Source organism: Carettochelys insculpta, chromosome 1 (assembly GCF_033958435.1).
Source record: "Carettochelys insculpta isolate YL-2023 chromosome 1, ASM3395843v1, whole genome shotgun sequence".
NCBI lineage: Eukaryota > Metazoa > Chordata > Testudines > Carettochelyidae > Carettochelys > Carettochelys insculpta.
Genome location: NC_134137.1, coordinates 58,646,842 through 58,665,750, shown reverse-complemented (window position 1 = coordinate 58,665,750; position 18,909 = coordinate 58,646,842). Strand labels below are relative to the sequence as shown.

Here is an 18,909-nt window from a genome sequence, read left to right as displayed (position 1 = left end):
GACTACAGCCTTGTACACTTTCAGTTTAGTGGACTGTTGGATTTCGGGCTGATTCAACACTCGCGCTCTCAGACATCCTAGTGCCCGGCTGGCCTGGCAGACTCTGGCTTTGATTTCTTTGTCAAGGGAGCCATCGTTGGCTATCACACTGCCAAGGTACTTGAACTCCTCTACTGTTTTTAACTCTGTTCCTTCAATAAAGATTGAAACAGGGAGAGCAGCAGATCCTGGAGCAGGTTGAAACAGTACCTCAGTCTTTCCTAGGCTGATGGTCAAACCAAAGAGGTGAGTGGCATCAACAAACTTGTTGACGTTGAGCTGGAGATCAGATTCCTTGCGTGCCATAAGTGCACAGTCATCAGCATAAAGGGCTTCAAGGATGAGCCTCTCAAGCATCTTGGTTTTAGCATTCAGATGACGAGGTCAAAAAGTGACCCATCAAGTCTGTATTTTATGTAGACTCCATGGTCCAGGTCCCTAACTGCGTGGCTGAGGATGAATGTGAAAAAGAGGTTGAATAACAATGGGGCCAGCATGTACCCTTGCTTCACAACACCAATGGATATCTCAAATGGATCTGAGAACTCGCCATTTGAAAGAACAAAGCCAGTCATGTCATCATGGAACAGGTGTATGACGTTAACAAATCTTCTCGGGCGGCCAAGTTTTAACAGGATAATCCGCAGGGCTTCTCTGTTGACAGTGTCAAACGCCTTGGTCAGGTCTATAAAGACAGAGTACAGATCCAAGTTCTGCTCCATGCACTTTTCCTGGAGCTGACAAACAGCAAAGATCATGTCAGTCGTGCTGCAGCCTGGGCGAAAACCACATTGTGCCTCTGGTAGGTTCTCCTCTGAGATGCTGGTGATCAGACAGTTGAGGATGACTCAAGTAAAGGTCTTCCCAGCAGTACAGAGAAGGGAGATGCCCTGGTAATTTCCACAGTCAGCTTTGTTGCCCTTGTTCTTGAAGAGTGAGATGATTGTGGCATCCTTAAAGTCTTTGGGCATGTCTTCGTCTTCCCAGATGCTGACCAGGATATTGTGAAAGGCTTCAAGAGACACTGGTCCTGCCGATTTGAAAATTTCAGCAGGGATACTGCCCATCCCAGGGGCTTTGCCAGAGCTGGTCTGGCTGATTGCCTTTTTGACCTCATCCATTGTAGTGGGCAGGTCAAGACTGTCTATTGTGGGTTTCTGAGGGATCTGGCCTAGGGCCACAGAGTCAACAATGGAGGGTCTGTTGAGAAGGTTGCTGAAGTGCTCTCTCCACCTATTGTTGACGCTGTTGTTCTGCCTCAGAAGGGTCATGCCATTTGCAGACAGGAGACGTGTAGTACGTGGCTTTGAAGGTCCATATATAGCTTTGATAGCACTGAAGAACATCTTGGAGTTCTTGGTGTCAGCGTAGTATTGGACTTAATCAGCTTTACTCTCCCACCACTCATCTTGCATTTTGCGAAGTGCCATTTGCGCCTGGCTCTGAAGGTGTTTGAAACGATCAAAGCTAAGTGTGCAGTCCAAAATATGCTACCTTTTTGTGAGCTACCACTCTCTTCAAACACTGCCTGCCCTTGTGTGAGCAAACACAACCTTCACTGATTCCAATAGCACATGCATCTGCATTTTAAGGGTACAATTTGCCCATGGTAAAAATTATACTTGACTGTAATGTCTATTGTATTTAATGCAGAATCTATTTGTTTGGATTTTTTTTAGCCCACTTGCTTTTTTAATTCAGAGAAATGTGGGTCAGTTTGTTTACGAGATGATTTAACATTTCATGCAAGTTGAGCGTCTAAATGCTATTTCATTTGTCTGAATGAAGACGTGAAAAAAGCTTTTAGTTAATATTTCATTAGTGAAAATGAATGTATTAAATACTAGTTCACATTGCATTAAATATTTATTCTGAGTAATGGCGAATATCATTTTTTATTAATTTGGGAGTCTGCTTCCTAATTCATAATGTCTTATATTTTATGGTACAAATGGATTCCAAAGCATTTAAAAGAAACAGAAATACAGGAATCATTCTGCCTGGCACTGAAAAACTGCACAAAAAACTGAAGAATATGCTATCCAATTGTAAGTAATGGGGTTTTGTCCCTGCTTTACAAAAAGAAGCTCCTGAACTCTCTTTCATATTCAAAATTGACATATTAGCACGTGGTTTGAACCGGGATGCAAACTTTCTGGGACATTATAGGGGCTCTTTGGCATACTTGGTTTAATCTAATTCTTGACTCCCACTCCCCCGCCGGCCCCTCTGCTCTCTGATTTGCTCACCTCGATAATTTTTTTTCTGATTTGTCAACTTTGATTACTGTTTTGGTTCCCTGTGCCTTAAATATTGAGTCTGTTCTGGTATGGCTATGGTCTGAAGAAGTGGGTCTGTTCCACGAAAGCTCACCTGATAAATTATTTTGTTAGTCTTTAAAGTGCTACTTGACTGCTTTTTTGTTTTGATACTTTCCACAGAATGATCACTTGATATTTGAGGTCTCAGTTCTCATCCTCAAAAGAAACTGCCATATCCCCTTCACAATGGGAATGGAGGAGCTTTAATTTATAATATTGCTAGGCACTAAGAATCGTGGTCTTAATAATGGCCCTAGAGTTATGCTTTATTACAACTATCTGTAGAGCTCCCATTTTTGTTCTACGACAGGCCACTTCACCTTGAATAGTTTCTTAAAAATATATGTTGACTACTTCTGTTAAATAATCTGTTCCACCTTATATTTAGTTGTGACACATGGATACCTTTACCAGACTCAAAGCAGTGCTCTGTATACCTCAAAAGCTTGCCTCTTTCACCTACAAAAGCTGCTCTTGCTTCTTTTAGAATGCAAATTTTAGGCCACTTGATAACACACTATGGCTACGTCTACACGTGAAGCCAACATCGAAATCGAATAACGTCTACACGTCCTCCAGGGCTGGCAACGTCGATGTTCAACTTCGATGTTGCGTGGCACCACATCGAAATAGGCGCTGCGAGGGTACGTCTACACGCCAAAGTAGCACACATCGAAATAAGGGTGCCAGGCACAGCTGCAGACAGGGTCACAGGGCGGACTCAACAGCAAGCTGCTCCCTTAAAGGGCCCCTCCCAGACACAGTTGCACTAAACAACACAAGATACACAGAGCCTACAACTGGTTGCAGACCCTGTGCCTGCAGCATGGATCCCCAGCTGCCGCAGCAGCAGCCAGAAGCCCTGGGCTAAGGGCTGCTGCCCACGGTGACCATAGAGCCCCGCAGGGGCTGGAGAGAGAGCATCTCTCAACCCCCCAGCTGATGGCCGCCATGGAGGACCCGGCAATTTCGACGTTGCGGGACGCAGATCGTCTACACGGTCCCTACTTCGACGTTGAACGTCGAAGTAGGGCGCTATTCCGATCCCCTCATGAGGTTAGCGACTTCGACGTCTCGCCGCCTAACGTCGAAGTTAACTTCGAAATAGCGCCCGACGCGTGTAGCCGCGATGGGCGCTATTTCGAAGTTAGTGCCGCTACTTCGAAGTAGCGTGCACGTGTAGACACAGCTTATGTGATCACTGCACACAATACTGTTGCTGCTTTGGAGATTCCCCTTTATGCAAACAAGCATCCCATTTTCCACAACAGTTTTCTATATTCAGTTTATATTATTTTTAATCAGATATCTAGTAAATATTCCTCTTTACTTGGACTAAGGTTTTCACAACTCTAAACTATTCTAAATATTTTAAAATGATGGCACCATATTTTTAATCACCCAGTACAACCTGTTACCTTTGTGTCCATCACTGTTTCTCTCCCTCTCTCATTTCCTAAATGCTATTGTTTCTTAAAATTCCAACTACTTTACAGAGATGGACTGCACAGTAGCATTCTAATCTGAGTAATAATACATTTCCAAGTGGTTACAACAGCCAAATTGAAGCTTGAACTAAAGCCCAAAGAATTCAACTTATTTCAGTTGATTTTGGATTTGGCTCAACATTTCTGTTTGAAGACTGCTTTAATATAAAGATTTTCCATCAATTTTAACTGATTTGTTGTCTATTTTTATATTACAATCCAGAATGCTATGGGGAGCTGTCCACATGCACAGTATTTGTGGTTTCCCTTACAAACACTAACAATGCAAGGTTTACAATGAGCCTAAGTTCTATTTTAGTACTATACTTTACAGATATTCTAATAAAATATTTTTCATTATCATTCCCACTGTTGTTACTTCAAGGATATATTCAGAGTTACATCTTAGGACCCTTTAAACAGACTGGCTATTAAAAACACTGCATCTGCATAAATGCAGACCAGGGACATGATTTTTCCATGCAGCTATCAGAATATCCCAAAATTTTAGGCAGGTTTTTTAATCTTTTAGACCTTAAATATCTTAAGCCTTGTGATAAGTCCCCTGCAGAGGCATAAATAATAAAATATTTCCTTCTGGAAGTTGATTAACCAGCTCTCTACATCTTTCAGATATTTAATTCAAAATTTTAAATGTCAGAACTATGATCATGGAGGGCATGTGAGTGATTGTCTTTCTCAACATACACTGCCTCTGAAAATTATTTATACTGCCTCTTTTTTATAGTGTTAGGGAGGAGGAGAGGGGGTTCTGCCAAAGGCAGAAAGGCTGGTTCCCTTTACTGCCAGAAGAGTAACTCACAATGCAGTACTTATTACTTTTAAATTTCAATTTAAAATTACTTTGTGTAAATGCTCTTTCTGTAGCTTCTACATCTATCGTACTTTGTTCTGCATTTATGGTTTGTAATCTTAATCTGATCCAAACATCTGTTATTAATATTGAACATTTCAATTGTGGTAGCATATGTAACAAAAACTTCCAAATGCTATTTGCATCAGAAGCGCATCTGGTCTGGAGTTTCATATATACATATATATTTACTTCCTTTCTTTCCTCAAGTATGTACTGCATTAGGACTAATTTGTGTCAAAGTAAAAAAATATCTCCACAGCACTACAGATTCAAAAAAAGAAAAGAAAAGAAAAGAAAAGAAATTCCTCAGTCAGTCATAAAAGAGAAGTTACTCACCTGTGTAGTAACGATGGTTCTTCGAGATGTGTCCCCGTGGGTGCTCCACAGTAGGTGTCGGGCTCACCCCGGCGCCGCAGCTCAGAAAATCTTCAGCAGTCTCCGTCGGGTTGCGCATGCGCTGATGCGCGTCGGCTCTTCGTGCGCTTATGGTCACGTGCGCGATCCGGTCCCCGCCAGTTCCTGATCAACTGCTCCGGACGCCCCTGAAAACACACAAACAGAGCTCCGAAGTGGGGAGGAACGGGTGGGTAGTGGAGCACCCATGGGGACACATCTCGAAGAACCATCGTTACTACACAGGTGAGTAACTTCTCTTTCTTCTTCGAGTGGTCCCCGTGGGTGTGCCACAGTAGGTGACTACCCAGCAGTAACCCCCCCCGAAAAAGGAGGTGGGTACCCGATTTATGCGCAGCTTGCCCGCGAAAGGACTGCTGTCGACAGGCGTGTATCCTCATCAAGCATCCTGTGCATGGCGTAGTGTTTGGCGAAGGTGTCATAGGAAGACCATGTCGCCGCTCTGCAGATATCTCTCAGCGCAATGCCTTTGAAGAACGCCGTTGACGCCGCCATCGCCCTAGTAGAATGGGCTCTTGGCGGAACTGGCAGAGGAGTCTTGCGAATCTCGTAACACAGTCTTATGTAAGACACAATGTGATTTGAAATCGTCTGTGAAGATAGCGCTTCTCCTTTTGACCTGGATGCAATGGACACCAGTAGTCTGTCTGTTTTCCGGAAAGGTTTAGTTCTATCGATGTAGAAGGCCAGTGCCCTTCTTACGTCAAGTAAGTGCAACCGTGCATCTTCATTTGAGTTGTGAGGCTTAGGATAGAACGAGGGCAGCACTATTGGTTCGTTGATATGGAAGTCTGAAGACACCTTCGGAACGAAGGCTGGGTGTAATCGTAAGACCACCGCTTCTTTTGAGAAGATCGTGCAGGGTGGTGTGGACATTATGGCCGCGAGTTCGCTCACTCTGCGAGCTGACGTGATTGCCAGGAGGAAAGTCGTTTTAATAGTAAGTAGTCGAAGGGGGACCGTAGCCAATGGTTCAAAGGGCGGTCCCAAGGGGGTGTGTAGAACTAGGTCTAAACTCCATGATGGCGGTATTGGTTTCCGAGCGGGGTACAGATTCACCAACCCCTTTAGGAAATGCGAGACAACAGGATGGGCAAATGTGGATAATTCATCCTCTTCATGCCGAAACGCTGATATAGCCTCCACATGCACCTTTATAGAGGATAGCGAAAGTCCGTTTTGTTTGAGATGTAGCAAATAATCCAGAATCGTAGGTATGGTGGCGTCCTGGGGTATTAGTTGCCTGGAGGAACACCATTCGGAAAAACGCAACCATTGGTGCTGATAAGTCTTTCTGGTGGAAGTTCTCCGACTACATTCAAGGACGTGTTGTACTCCCTCTGAGCATGTAGTCTCTAGGGCGCTTAGCCATGGATTAGCCATGCTTGTAGCCGAAGTCTCTTCGGGTGCGGGTGCAGTATTGACCCCCGAGCCTGAGTGAGAATGTCCGGTACTGTTGGTAGGGGAAATGGACGATGTTCAGCCATGCGCAAGAGCAATGGGAACCACTGTTGCCGGTCCCAGGTTGGGACTATGAGTATCATGTGTGCTTTCTCCCTTCTAGCCTTCTCCAAGACCTTGTGTATAAGTGTCGTGGGAGGGAACGCATAAAGTAGAGGGCCCTTCCATGGGATCATGAAGGCGTCCCCCAAAGATTCCTGTCCCATACCCACTCTGGAGCAGTACTGGGGACATTTCTTGTTTTCTCGGGTGGCGAACAAGTCGATTTGGGGAAAACCCCATCTGCGGAACACCTGGTGAAGTAGGTCTGAACGGATCTGCCACTCGTGAGTGGGCGCAAAGTGCCTGCTGAGTTGGTCCGCCTTGACGTTGTGGACCCCCAGTAGGTATGAAGCCTTTATGATTATATTGTTGGCGATGCACCAGTTCCAGAGTCGGACTGCCTCCGCACAAAGCGTACGAGACCTGGCTCCCCCGTCGGTTTATATAAAACATGGTGGTGGTGTTGTCGGTATTCACGGCGACTATTTTTCCACGCAGATAATTGTGAAAATGCCTGCACGCATTGAACACTGCCCTGAGCTCTAATATGTTTATGTGCAGTGTCTTCTCTGCAGGGGACCATAATCCTTGAGTGGTTTTGTTGTCCATATGAGCCCCCCATCCCATATGGGAGGCATCTGTTGTAATGAACACAGTAATTTGCGGTTGGCAGAAGGGCACCCCTGTTAGGAGACTCTTGGGGTCTCCCCACCATGTTAGTGAGCTTCGTGCCTCTGTTGTAAGTGACACCCTCTTGTGGACGGTGTGGATTGAGGGTTTGTATACGGTTGCCAACCACTGCTGCAATACTCGCATATGCAGCCTGGCGTTTTGCACCACAAACGTGGTGGTTGCCATATGCCCCAACAGTTGTAAGCACGTCAGAACTGGAACAGTGGGGCTGTGCGTTAGTAGTTGTACGAGAGATTCAATGGCACGAAAATGAGCCTCGGGTAAATACACCCTTGACGTGACTGAGTCTATCGAAGCCCCTATAAACTCTATATTTTGCGTGGGGTCGGTCTTTGACTTTGAGAAATTGATGATGAGGCCCAGTGAGGTAAATGTTTTTGTGGTGATGTGTATCATCCGTAATACCTGCGCCTGGGAAGTTCCCTTTAGCAGGCAATCGTCCAGGTATGGGAAAATGAAAACTCCCTGTCTGTGTAGGTATGCTGACACCACCGCTAAGGTCTTGGTGAAGACTCTGGGTGCTGACGAGAGTCCGAATGGGAGGACTCTGTACTGGAAATGATCTGTGCCCACAAGGAACCGGAGGAAATGCCTGTGGGCTGGATGAATTGCGAGATGAAAATACGCATCCTGTAAGTTGAGGGCTGCAAACCAATCGCCATGGTCTAGTGCCGTGATTATTGAAGCCATCGTAGTCATTTTGAAGCGCTGTTTGCTTAGGTACTGGTTCAGTGCGCGTAGATCCAAAATGGGTCTCCACCCTCCTGTCTTCTTTTCCGTCAGGAAATACCTGGAATAGAACCCTTTGCCTTGAAATTGTTCCGGTACTCTCTCCACCGCTCCTATGGATAGGAGGTGGTCCACCTCCTGCCTTAATTCCGGTAGGTGAGAGGGGTCTCTGAGAAGGGGTGGGGTGGGAGGATTTGGTGGAAGTAAAGACTGGAAGGGGATCGTGTATCCCGTGTTTACAATCTCCAATACCCACTTGTCCGATGTGATGCTTTTCCATTGTGGGTAAAATGGCTTGAGTCGGTGATGGAACATGTACTGAGATTGGCACTGAGGTACGGTCTTGGCTTCGCGGCCCTCGACATACCCGTCAAACTTGCTGTCTTGCACTTTGCCCTGCGGGGGCGTTGCCCTGCTGAGGCCGGCGCCTAGGGCCCTTATAATGTGTTTGTTGATGACGTCCCTGATCATGCCCCCGTTGGAATTGGGTACGTTGCTGTTGGTAACCATAACGGCGTTGCTGAGGATAAAATTTCTTCCTTCTGAACGGTGGGGTATATATCCCCAAAGTCCGAAGTGTCGCTCTGGAATCTTTGCTCGAGTGTAGGACTGAGTCAGTCGATTCAGCAAACAATTTTATTTTGTCGAAGGGGAGCTCTGCAATTTTGACCTGTAACTCCTTTGGAATGCCGGATGTGTGAAGCCATGACTCTCTCCGCATTACCACTGCAGTGGCCACGGCGCGGGCCGCTGTGTCCGCCACATCCAGTGCAATCTGCACGCCCGCTCAAGAAGCCGCATAGCCCTCTTGCACAATTGCCTTAAGAGCTGGCCTTTTATCCTCTGGAAGGAAGTCCATGAGGGCAGTAAGCTTGGAATAGTTGTCGAAATTGTGATTCGACAAATGAGCGGCATAGTTGGCCATGCGGAGCAACAGAGTAGAGGAGGAGTAGGCTTTTCTACCCAGAAGATCCAGCTTTTTTATGTCCTTGTCCAATCCCCCAGATTTGTACTGGGACGATTTGGACCTGTGTTGGGATGATTCAACCACTAGCGAGTTTGGCTGTGGATGACTAAATAGAAATTCCATACCTTTCGCAGGGACGAAGTACTTTTTGTCCACTCTTTTGTTGGTAGGAGGAGTGGATGCTGGAGTCTGCCATATATTAGTGGCTGCCTCCATGATTGCATCGTCCAGAGGAATAGCAATTTTAGAAGAAGATGGAGGCCTGAGGTTTTTAAGGAGTCTGTGGTGTTTCTCCTGCACCTCTGCCACTTGAATATCTTGGGATTGAGCTCCCCGTTTGAACAGATCCTGGAACTGTTTCAGGTCATCTGGGGGAGAAATGTCTCCAGGGACCACGGCCTCGTCTGGTGAGGATGAGGAGGCATCACTATGGTATCTCTCCTCCAATTCCTCTGGATCCTGGCTGTATTGATGTGATTGCCTTTGTGGAAGTTCGAGGTGGGGTTCAATGTCTTTAGACCCAGCCTCTGATTGGGGAACTCGTGGTGTTCCCCCCGGTGGCAGCAGAACACTGTGGCGTTGAGGGGTGGTCGACGGGGATCCATAGTGAGACGTCGACCTCCTATGCTGACGCCCCGCATAATAATGGCGGTCGTAGCAACAGGGACAGGGGTCCAGCGATGGAGACCTGGTCCATGACCCAAGGATGTAAGGGTGGTGCCTGGAATGTTGAGACCTCCGAGATGATACCGACATACGAGGAGAGCCTCTGTGAGACGACTCGTAGGGATCTCTGCTAGATGATGGAGAAAAGCGTGCAGACCCCTGGGATGGACTCCGAAGAAAAGGAGAAGGATGTCTGTGGCAGGCTGAAGGTGTTGCTGCCCGTCGAATCTCTGGTGGTGATCGTGGTGACAGAGGCAGCGCAATTACCTCAGGAGAGGGGCTGCGGTGCCTGGTCTTCGTTTTAGCCTTTACCCTCTCAGGTGGTCTTGTCGGTGAACTTGGTACCAGAGCAGGTGTCATGCTGATTGCCACTGCTCCCGGTGCCGTTGTTGCCGGTGCCGTTGTTGCCGGTGCCGATGTCCTCGGTGCCGTCGATCCCGGTGCCGATGATCCCGGTGCCTCTGGGGAAGTCTCGATCGGTGCCGCAGTAGCCGGTGCCGGACTGACTAGTGCCCGCACGGCTCTCAGTGACATCTCCCCGGTAGCTGCAGGGCCTTGAGTGGTTGCATGCGCCGCGGCTTTACCAGTGGAGGAAGCCAGCGTGCGCAGGCCCTTTGTTACACTCGTCCCGCTCCCAACAGTGAGGGGCAGGGATCGAGTAGGCGAGGCTCTTCTTTTCTTCTGCGCAGAGGAGGTCAAAGAGGCAGCCTTCCTCTTGTGCGGTCCTGAAGAGCCCTCCGCATGCGTTGCCTCCGATGAGGCAGGCTGAAGTGCTTTGTCAACTAACAGCATCTTCAGCCTCTTTTCTAGCTCTATGAGTCAACTTGGAACAATGGGAGCACTTCTGGGGAACGTGCGTCTCCCCAAGGCACTGTATGCATCTGCTATGGCCACCTGAAGCAGGCATGGCCTCCCGGCAAGATTCACACTTCTTAAAGCCGGGGGATGGCATTGTTAAAACTTAACTCTGAGTCCTTAGGTGCTAATAGCACACTTAACAGTCTGTTAGGTGATGTTAATAACCGTTGGCCTTTGAAGGCCGACAAACAAAAACAGCGGGCCCGCCTGGAGGCGGCCGCTGCGGTTTTAAAATAGTCTTTAGCTTTTAACAACTTTTAACAGAGTAACTAACTATAATAACTATAGAACTGCTAACTATGAACTGTTAAAAACTATTAACACGAGAAAAAATAAGATTTATCTGTCTCAGGCGTTGGAGCCAGAGAGGATTCCGTCTGCAGCCGTTAGCGGTTGAGAAGGAACTGGCAGGGACTGGATTGCGCACGTGACCGTAAGCGCGCGAAGAGCCGACGCGCATCGGCACATGCGCGACCCGACGGAGACTGCTGAAGATTTTCCAAGCTGCGGCGCCGGGGCGAGCCCGACACCTACTGTGGAGCACCCACGGGGACCACTCTAAGAAGAACCAGTACTTGTCACATTTAGAATGACATCTTTATACTTTTTTATTCTAGCCACACAGTTTAATTGCACATAAACCATATTAAAGTAGTCTGTTCCTTAAGATCTTCATTACATTTAGTTTTTCTTGGGTTCACCATAAATCATGATGTATCTCTTCCACTTATTCTTGGTTTATTAATTGTCATTATTATACACAAAACTATTTTAGTTTAAAATCTTGTGGGCTTACACCAGAAAGAAAAAAACATTGATTAAAGGTTGTGAATTTGAATGTTTCCTAACTTGCACTGAATGACAATGGATATAAAAAATGTTTCTACTGCTGATTTGACTTCCTTAGGAAAAACCTGATGTAGTGTTGTTAAACTTTGACCTTTCCTGTTTGTGTTTTATGACCTCCAGACATTGATGCATGATGTTAATCCAGTCACAGTGTTTGCGATAATCAGTACAAAATGAAAGGCTGTCACCTTGGGCCAAAGAAACTTTGTTATCTATGTGTAAATCTCATTAACAAACAAACAAAGAGGATATAGCTCCAGATCTCCTGCAGATGTGTAATAATGTGACTTAGGCAGACTGCAGGATTTAGTAGGATAAGGTTACTACAAATGCTTCACCACCTTACCTGCATTTTCATCAGAGGGATTTTTAAATTCAGTTGTTTATAATATCACATAGCCAAGGAAATGCTATTTATTTTATGTGGCAAATTGCCAACAAATGAAAAAACTGCACATAATTAACAGGAGTCTTGTGTGACACCCACAATAATAACAAATGATTCTTGAATTCTGTGGTTCATTTTACTCTACTTTCCAAAACAGAACAAAGCAGCAGAAATATAGCACCTTAAAGACTAACAAAACGATGGGTCATCTCAGGTGACCAACAAAATATTAAATGCAGGACATTATCATCAAGTCACACAAACCCAAAAAGCAATTATACTCCTGAATTGATCCCTCTAGTAAACTTCTTTACAGTGCTTTCAGCTTTTTTCAAGCTGTAATCAGAAAGTGATGTGCTAAATGAACTCTCAGCAGCTTTTTAAAACACTGGAATTTCTTATGGGAGAAGTTTCACTGACACAAATCACTGAGTAGGGTAGCCTAAAAGATATTTCAGATATGCCAGATGCAACATATTAGACTAAAAGTTAAATTGGGATGTGTCTTGAAACACTTTTACCAGTGCTTTTTTGTGCTGCACCTTGGCAGCCGCAGCCATGGGATTAGCTGGGGGTGGGGAGCCGGCTAAATTCTGGCTCCACATCCCTGCCCCTTTTTTTAGGCACTGCTTTTACCTAAAAGTTTATCTTTTAACAGCCGAAACAACTACTGCTTTTCTTTTGACATCCAATGTAGAACGTTCACTTATTTTGCATTAGCAATATAACACCCCTACCGTTCTTTCAACACTTTTGCATATGAGTAATCCTGAACTTGGAGAGACTACTCATGGGTAAAACTACTCATGTGAAGCCTTGGCAGCACTGAAGCAATAATGTTCACGAATGCAGTCAATGCTACAAGTAAAACTGAGATGGTACCAGAAGTAAACTGCTTTTGTTACATTTTTGTTGCATTTTTCCTGCTAATGACTTTAGCATAAAGATTTTTGTTCTTAATTCCATCTTAAGCGTGTGACTATTATGTGAGGTAACTTGTTCTGAGTTTTTCTAGGCTATGTTACTGCTATCTCCTCTATGTCAATTGAAAGCAATAATAGATACCATAGGGGTAGTATGTTGAAGTGTTTGCATAAGCTAAAGCTGTACCTAAAACACTTTCATTCAGGGGAATAAACAATAAAAACAATCCCCAGAAGCACATGTTGAGTTGCCACTGAAGTCGGTGTTTAGAATCTTCACAGGCAACCTTGTATTTCCTATAACCTGTCAGGTATCCCTGCCATTTTTTTTTTTAAATTCAAGAAGTCTGCACATTATATAGCCCAGTTGCCCAGCTGGTTTGTGTAAAGACTTTAATTAACTGGGAAACTACAAGCCCCAATATTATTCTGTCACATAAAGGCTGTGAAGTTTATGAACTCTAACATTCCCCCCAAAATGTCCAGCATCTCAAAAGATAACTAATTAAAGGTACAAAAGTGCTCCAAGACATCAGTGTAGGCCTCGGGCAGCAAAGTTTGCTGATTATGAACACTCTGTGTCAGCCTGTGTTTAAAATATGACATGGCTAATAAACTCTGACAAACTGTACAAGTACATAATTCCTGGATTTTTCCAAAGCGCCACAGCTCATGAATATTGCACCTGATTAGCTCAAACCTTCCACACAGAAAGCAAAATCACCTCTGGCACTGGGTCACATATCAGAAATTCCAGGCAGACTGAGTACTGATGGCATAATTAGGAGGAATGTCAATTTTCAGCTTTGAACTGGTAACTGCTATACCCTTCATTACCGAGAAACTACTGTGCCCAGAATCACACGTTATCCTGAGAGCAGCCTTACATACATTATATGCTGTACTATACTGTAAGGATTCCCTTTTTCATATTGGTATCTATGAGACACAGGCTGTGTCTACACTTGCAGCATGCAAATGAGGGAATCTGATCATGCAAATGCAGTACAGGTTTACATTCTGGCACCTCATTTGCATATTCTACTTTTGAAAGAGGAAAAAAGCAGCGTAGATGTGGCTCTTTTGAAAGTAAACATCTTTGAAAGAACCCATCTTCCTATTTTATTTTTTATGAAGAAGGGTTCTTTCGAAGATGGGGTTTACTTTCAAAAGCACCACATCTACAATATTCTTCTTCTTTTGAAAGAAGCTCTTTCGAAAGAATATGAAAATGAGGTGCCAGATATGTAAATCTGCACCTCAATTGCCTTTTTGAGTTCCCCCATTTGTATGCCTCTTTCGAAAGAGGAATGCAAGTATAGACACACCCACAATGCTTTAACTGCAGGCTATATCACTGCCTGACATAGAAAAGCACTCTTAAAGAGTATTGGGAAATTCCACAACATTCCTTTTTTCAGACTTTGAAGCAGAATAATTCTCCTGTCTGAGGAAACAGTTTCACTGAATTCCACAAAACTTACTGAGCTCAGAGCAGAGTCCCCTAAAGGCCAACACTGTGTTAACCCTGGGACTCCATCCTACTGCTGTGGAGACTGCACAGAAAATAATGCTTTGGGCTACACTAACTTTCATGCACATTCTCCAAGAAAGTTGGTGACAATGTGCGCTGCCCACCTCCTCCCCAGGCCTACATCATTCTTGTCAGATTTCTAGCCCATCACCAAAGTTCTGCTACTTTTGAAGTAGGGCCATGGTCACTCTGGCCTGAAACAAAGTGCACAGTTGTGTTAGTCTCCTGGTACAAAGTATGAACATTATTCTGACATCAGATTTGTCAATGAATTGCACTGGGGTTTTATAACAAGCATATAACTAGACTCTTTTGGATTATGACGAGGCAGAAGCCTTTGCTTTACTAGAAAGAGTAAGAAATGCAGCTACCAGACATCAACAATTTCCATTCGGTGTGACATCCCAGATCCTACCTCTAGAATCTCTGAAATCTGTGACAGTGGAAAGGTGATTTCTCACCACCCACCTAATTTTACAATGAGTCCACCTTCTTGAAATTTAAAATAGCAATACTGACCAGTTTTTAAAAAACAAACAAAACAAATCAGTCTTATATTAATTATGCTTTCAAAAGCTTCTGAAGATCACAATCATGCATGTGTGTCAAGTATAAAAGAAAATCCAACAACCCCTGCTCCTACATCACGATTGGAGGGCCATATCATATGCTGCCTCTGTCCTACGCTTGTAACGCCATCTTGATAAATTAAGTCTTACCATCATCTTTGTCAGGCACAATAGTAACCTGAGTCCCTGGGAATTCAGACCCAATTCTTCCACCCATCGGCATACTCAGGAGAACATCAAATGTCTCAGCTTCTTCATACAGGGAATCATCTATGATAACAATACGGCACATCTTCTCTCGTTCATCTTTGTCAAAGCGGAGGATGCTGTTATGGTCCTCAGGCCTGGATATGTAGTCTGAGTAGGACAGTACTGATGTTGGGACAGTGCCAGTTGCTGTTCCTGTGGGACAGAAGTAAAGAAGAACCTGTCACACTTTAAAGACTCCCTTACTAATGCTGAGTTTGATTCTCTTTAGCTCTTCTTTTTTATTCCTGTTCATTTTTAGGCTGATAAGATCCATCCATTGCAGGGTATTCAAGTGCCTGTGCAAAGAAACATAGGACTTGCCATACTGGATCAAGTCAGTGATTCATCTCGTCCAATATTCTGTCTCAATGTCAGCTGACTCTGAGAAAGGTGTTAAGAGGCAATGAAATAGGAAACTGCCTGCCCCAGGGAACTTTTCCTTCTCACTCTCTATATAACCAAAGACTGACTGAAGCCTTGAAGCATAAGGGCTGCTATGTTGTCCAGAACTCATCCTTTTTTTTATTTTTAAGTGTCTACTATAGTGCGGGGGCTCTCAAACAGTGGGTCAGGACACCAGAGTGGATCATGGCCCCATTAAAATGGCATTGAAATGGCTGGCATTAGAGTCACTGGGGCTGGAGGCCAAAGAGAAAATCCAAGCCCCGGGCAGTGGGGCTCAGGCTTCGCCTTCAGCCTTGGGCAATGGAGATCAGGTTATAGGTTTCCCACGAGGGGCTTTGAGGGTCAGGCTTTGGTTCTCCTCTCCTGGGATCATGTAGTAATTTTTGCTGTTAGAAATGGGTCATGGTGCAATGAAGTTTCAGAAACCGCTATAATGCTACAAAGGCGTTGTTATGATGTACAAAATAAGACAATGACAGAACAAGATGACTAAAGACAAATCAATGAACCCTCCTCCCCCAACAAATTATTTTTTTCATAATTTGCCTAAGCTCTGCATGGGAAGATGTCTTACAGTTGCCCTTATGACAACTAACCTGAACTGTTACATTTTACTAGTTCTGTATCTTCAGAGTATTTGCAGCAAACAGGAGAGAAAAAAAAACAGAAATGAAAACTATTGTTCATTATGCCCATTAAAATAAAATTATTTCTCTCGTCTGAAAAATGTTACAAAGTCACTGCTGAAATGCCACTGCATTAAACTTCTCCAGCGATACCTTTTTTTTTTTTTTTAAAGAGACAAATTCTGGCACTCTTTGTTTTTACTCCCAGAACAATTATGCACCCTCTCTCTCTCTCTCTGGAGTTTCCAGGTATGAAACTACTGCAATTGTTACAGGACAATGTTGTGAAAAAGATTATAATTCAATTCAACATTTGGCCATTTAATCTTGCATGAAATAACTAATATAAGTGTGGAGAAATTACTCCACAGAATGTGGTGTTACTCAGTGCAATTCTGTGCTGATTAGGCCTCAGTTGTAATACTGTGTCCAGTTTTGGGCATCACATTTTAGGAAAGATGTAGAGAAACTGGAGAGGGTCCAGAGCAGAGCAAATGAAATGATTAAATGTCTAGATTAGAAAATATGATTTATGAGAAAAGATTATTAAAAGAGTTGGGTTTGTTTAGCCTGGAAAAGAGAAGGATGAGAGAGGACATGATAGAAGATTTCAAGCACCTATGAAGGTGTTACAAGGAGGAGGGAGAAAATTATTCTCCATCCTCCCGATAATAGGACAAGAAGCAATGGGCTTAAATTACATCAAGGGAGGTTTAGGCTGGACATTAGTAAAAATGTTCTAACTGTCAAGGTGGTTAAGTATTGGAACAAATTGCCTAGGGAGGTTGTGGAATCTCCATCACTGGATGATACAGATGGTGCTTGGTCCTGCTGTAGGATGGGGAGTGGACTTCTCTTGATGTCCCTTCCAGTTCTAGTATTCTGAGAGACCTGTGCATTCAAGAGAACAAGATAACCAAAAGTTTTGGAGCTAAGAAGAAAATGGCTTTTCATACAAACTTCCGTAAAAGAAAGCAGATTAATTGTATGTGAAAGGTATGAACTTGGTAAATATTCAAATATATTTGGCAATAATAGATAAAAAGAAATATTTTGGTACTCAGAACTGCCGCAGTGTGGGCCCTGCTTTCAGCATTTCCTTTATAAAGTGCAGATAAACTTAATTTAATTCTCTGGCTTGACAACTATGCAGGCAAGCTGATTTATGGAACGCATTAATCTTTCATACTATCCACATTTGTTCTGATATGTGAATATCTCAAAACACCATTCCATTTCTGTGCCTTTAACCTGGTGATCTTCAACCTTTCAGCTATATGGGGCTATATCTAATTATTCTTGGGTTTGAAAGAGCCAGGCAGCTGAGTGGGTGAGAGGAGTTTTAAGCCTAGGCTCTATAAATGCATTGAAACAGCATTTTATAATGGTCTTCAGCTAAAGGCTTTAAATATCTCACTGTGGTGTAAAAACTTGACTGCCAGGAGAAAAATGTGGCTGAAAAGCTAAACACATTGGGTTTTATCAGCAAAATATAGACCAAGTATCTTTCTTCAGAGGCCTCACTGGTTTCAGAATTAGGACTGACTGAAACCTGGAAATTCCATCCTTTGGCAATCTCTTTTTAACATTTATTTTCATCCCAATTGAGGACAAAATGTTGAAATATTGAAAGTTTTCATAAGATTAAAAGTTTAAATGAATATTCAGAAATTCTGAATTATAGCATCTATTTAACAATACACAACTGCAAAGCATTTAAGACAAAGTGAAGGAGAATAACATTACCAATTGACATTGAAATGATATAAGCAGAAAGTAATTACCAATACTGGAAATCACTTGCATATTCTGCAGACAGAAAAAACTATTTGAGTTTTGGTGGTGTTGTCACTTCACCTAGATTCTGTTACCTTGCTGTGTATAGCAGATCACCATTAATTCCTGACTCACGTCTCCACTTCTTCTGACAGGAATGAACAGTTCCCCAACATCTTCCTCAGTTGTGTAAGTGGACTGAGGAATAAACACTGTTGATTCTGCAGAGATCAGAGACATTTATTTGTGTTACTTTATCAACTCAAAGAGTCACAAAGAAAATACCCAGAGATGCCTTTTGGGAATTCAGAATACGCCTCCATCTAATTTCTCTGTGGTATAATAAAATGTTGCAATATTTCACTTGCAGTCAAAAAGAATGCCAGAACTAAGACTTGATGCTGTAAGTACTTACTAATACGCAATTCTCAATCATAAAAGTAATTCCACTTCCTGTGATTTAATTACTGTAATGGTACAAACCATGTTATTCATCCTTATACCTGTAAGTAAGAGTTTGAAGGAATGGCCCTACAGCATGTATCCAGAATTCCAGCCAAATTCTTCTAGGGATTTCTATACTGTTGTTTTTAGCAACTCTTAGATGTTCAGTGGTGAAACATTCATATCATATAATCATTCCAGCATCCTCGTCTATGACAGTGAATTTTTAAGACCATTCTTGCCTTTTTTTGGGGCAGGGAGGGGAAGCATCCAAAACATGTTACTTCTTTGGCATTTGGGGTGCTTAGGATGCAGGGCTGCATCCTTTGTGAATTTCACTTTGAGTCTACACTATATTAAGTAGTATTTCCCTAGTGCAGGGACCATCTTTTTGTCCTCTGTACAATGGCAGAGTTATCCCTAATTTTGTTCTTTGGTTGACTTGTCTGCCACAGTGTAACAAAAATGCATCCTGCAAAAGAAAGCTAGCCATTAGCTTGAGCTCACAGAAAATCCTGTAAAACATGCAGAATTTGGACATATCCATTATCTTTAGGCATATATATAGAGACAGGGAGACTTCTCTTTCATG

General features: G+C 43.6%; 1 protein-coding gene across 3 annotated transcripts in view; it reads right to left on the bottom strand.

Annotated features, from left to right (window-relative positions):
- FREM2 (FRAS1 related extracellular matrix 2) overlaps positions 1-18,909 on the bottom strand; it is a 208,271-nt gene that overhangs the window by 79,011 nt on the left and 110,351 nt on the right. For all 3 annotated transcript variants that reach the window (XM_074987027.1, XM_074987017.1, XM_074987035.1), the window contains exons 5-6: positions 17,969-18,094; positions 14,968-15,219 (exon numbers count right to left, since the gene is read on the bottom strand). In XM_074987027.1, coding sequence (XP_074843128.1) covers positions 14,968-15,219; positions 17,969-18,094 — 378 coding nt within the window. The remainder of the gene's footprint in view (positions 1-14,967; positions 15,220-17,968; positions 18,095-18,909) is intronic.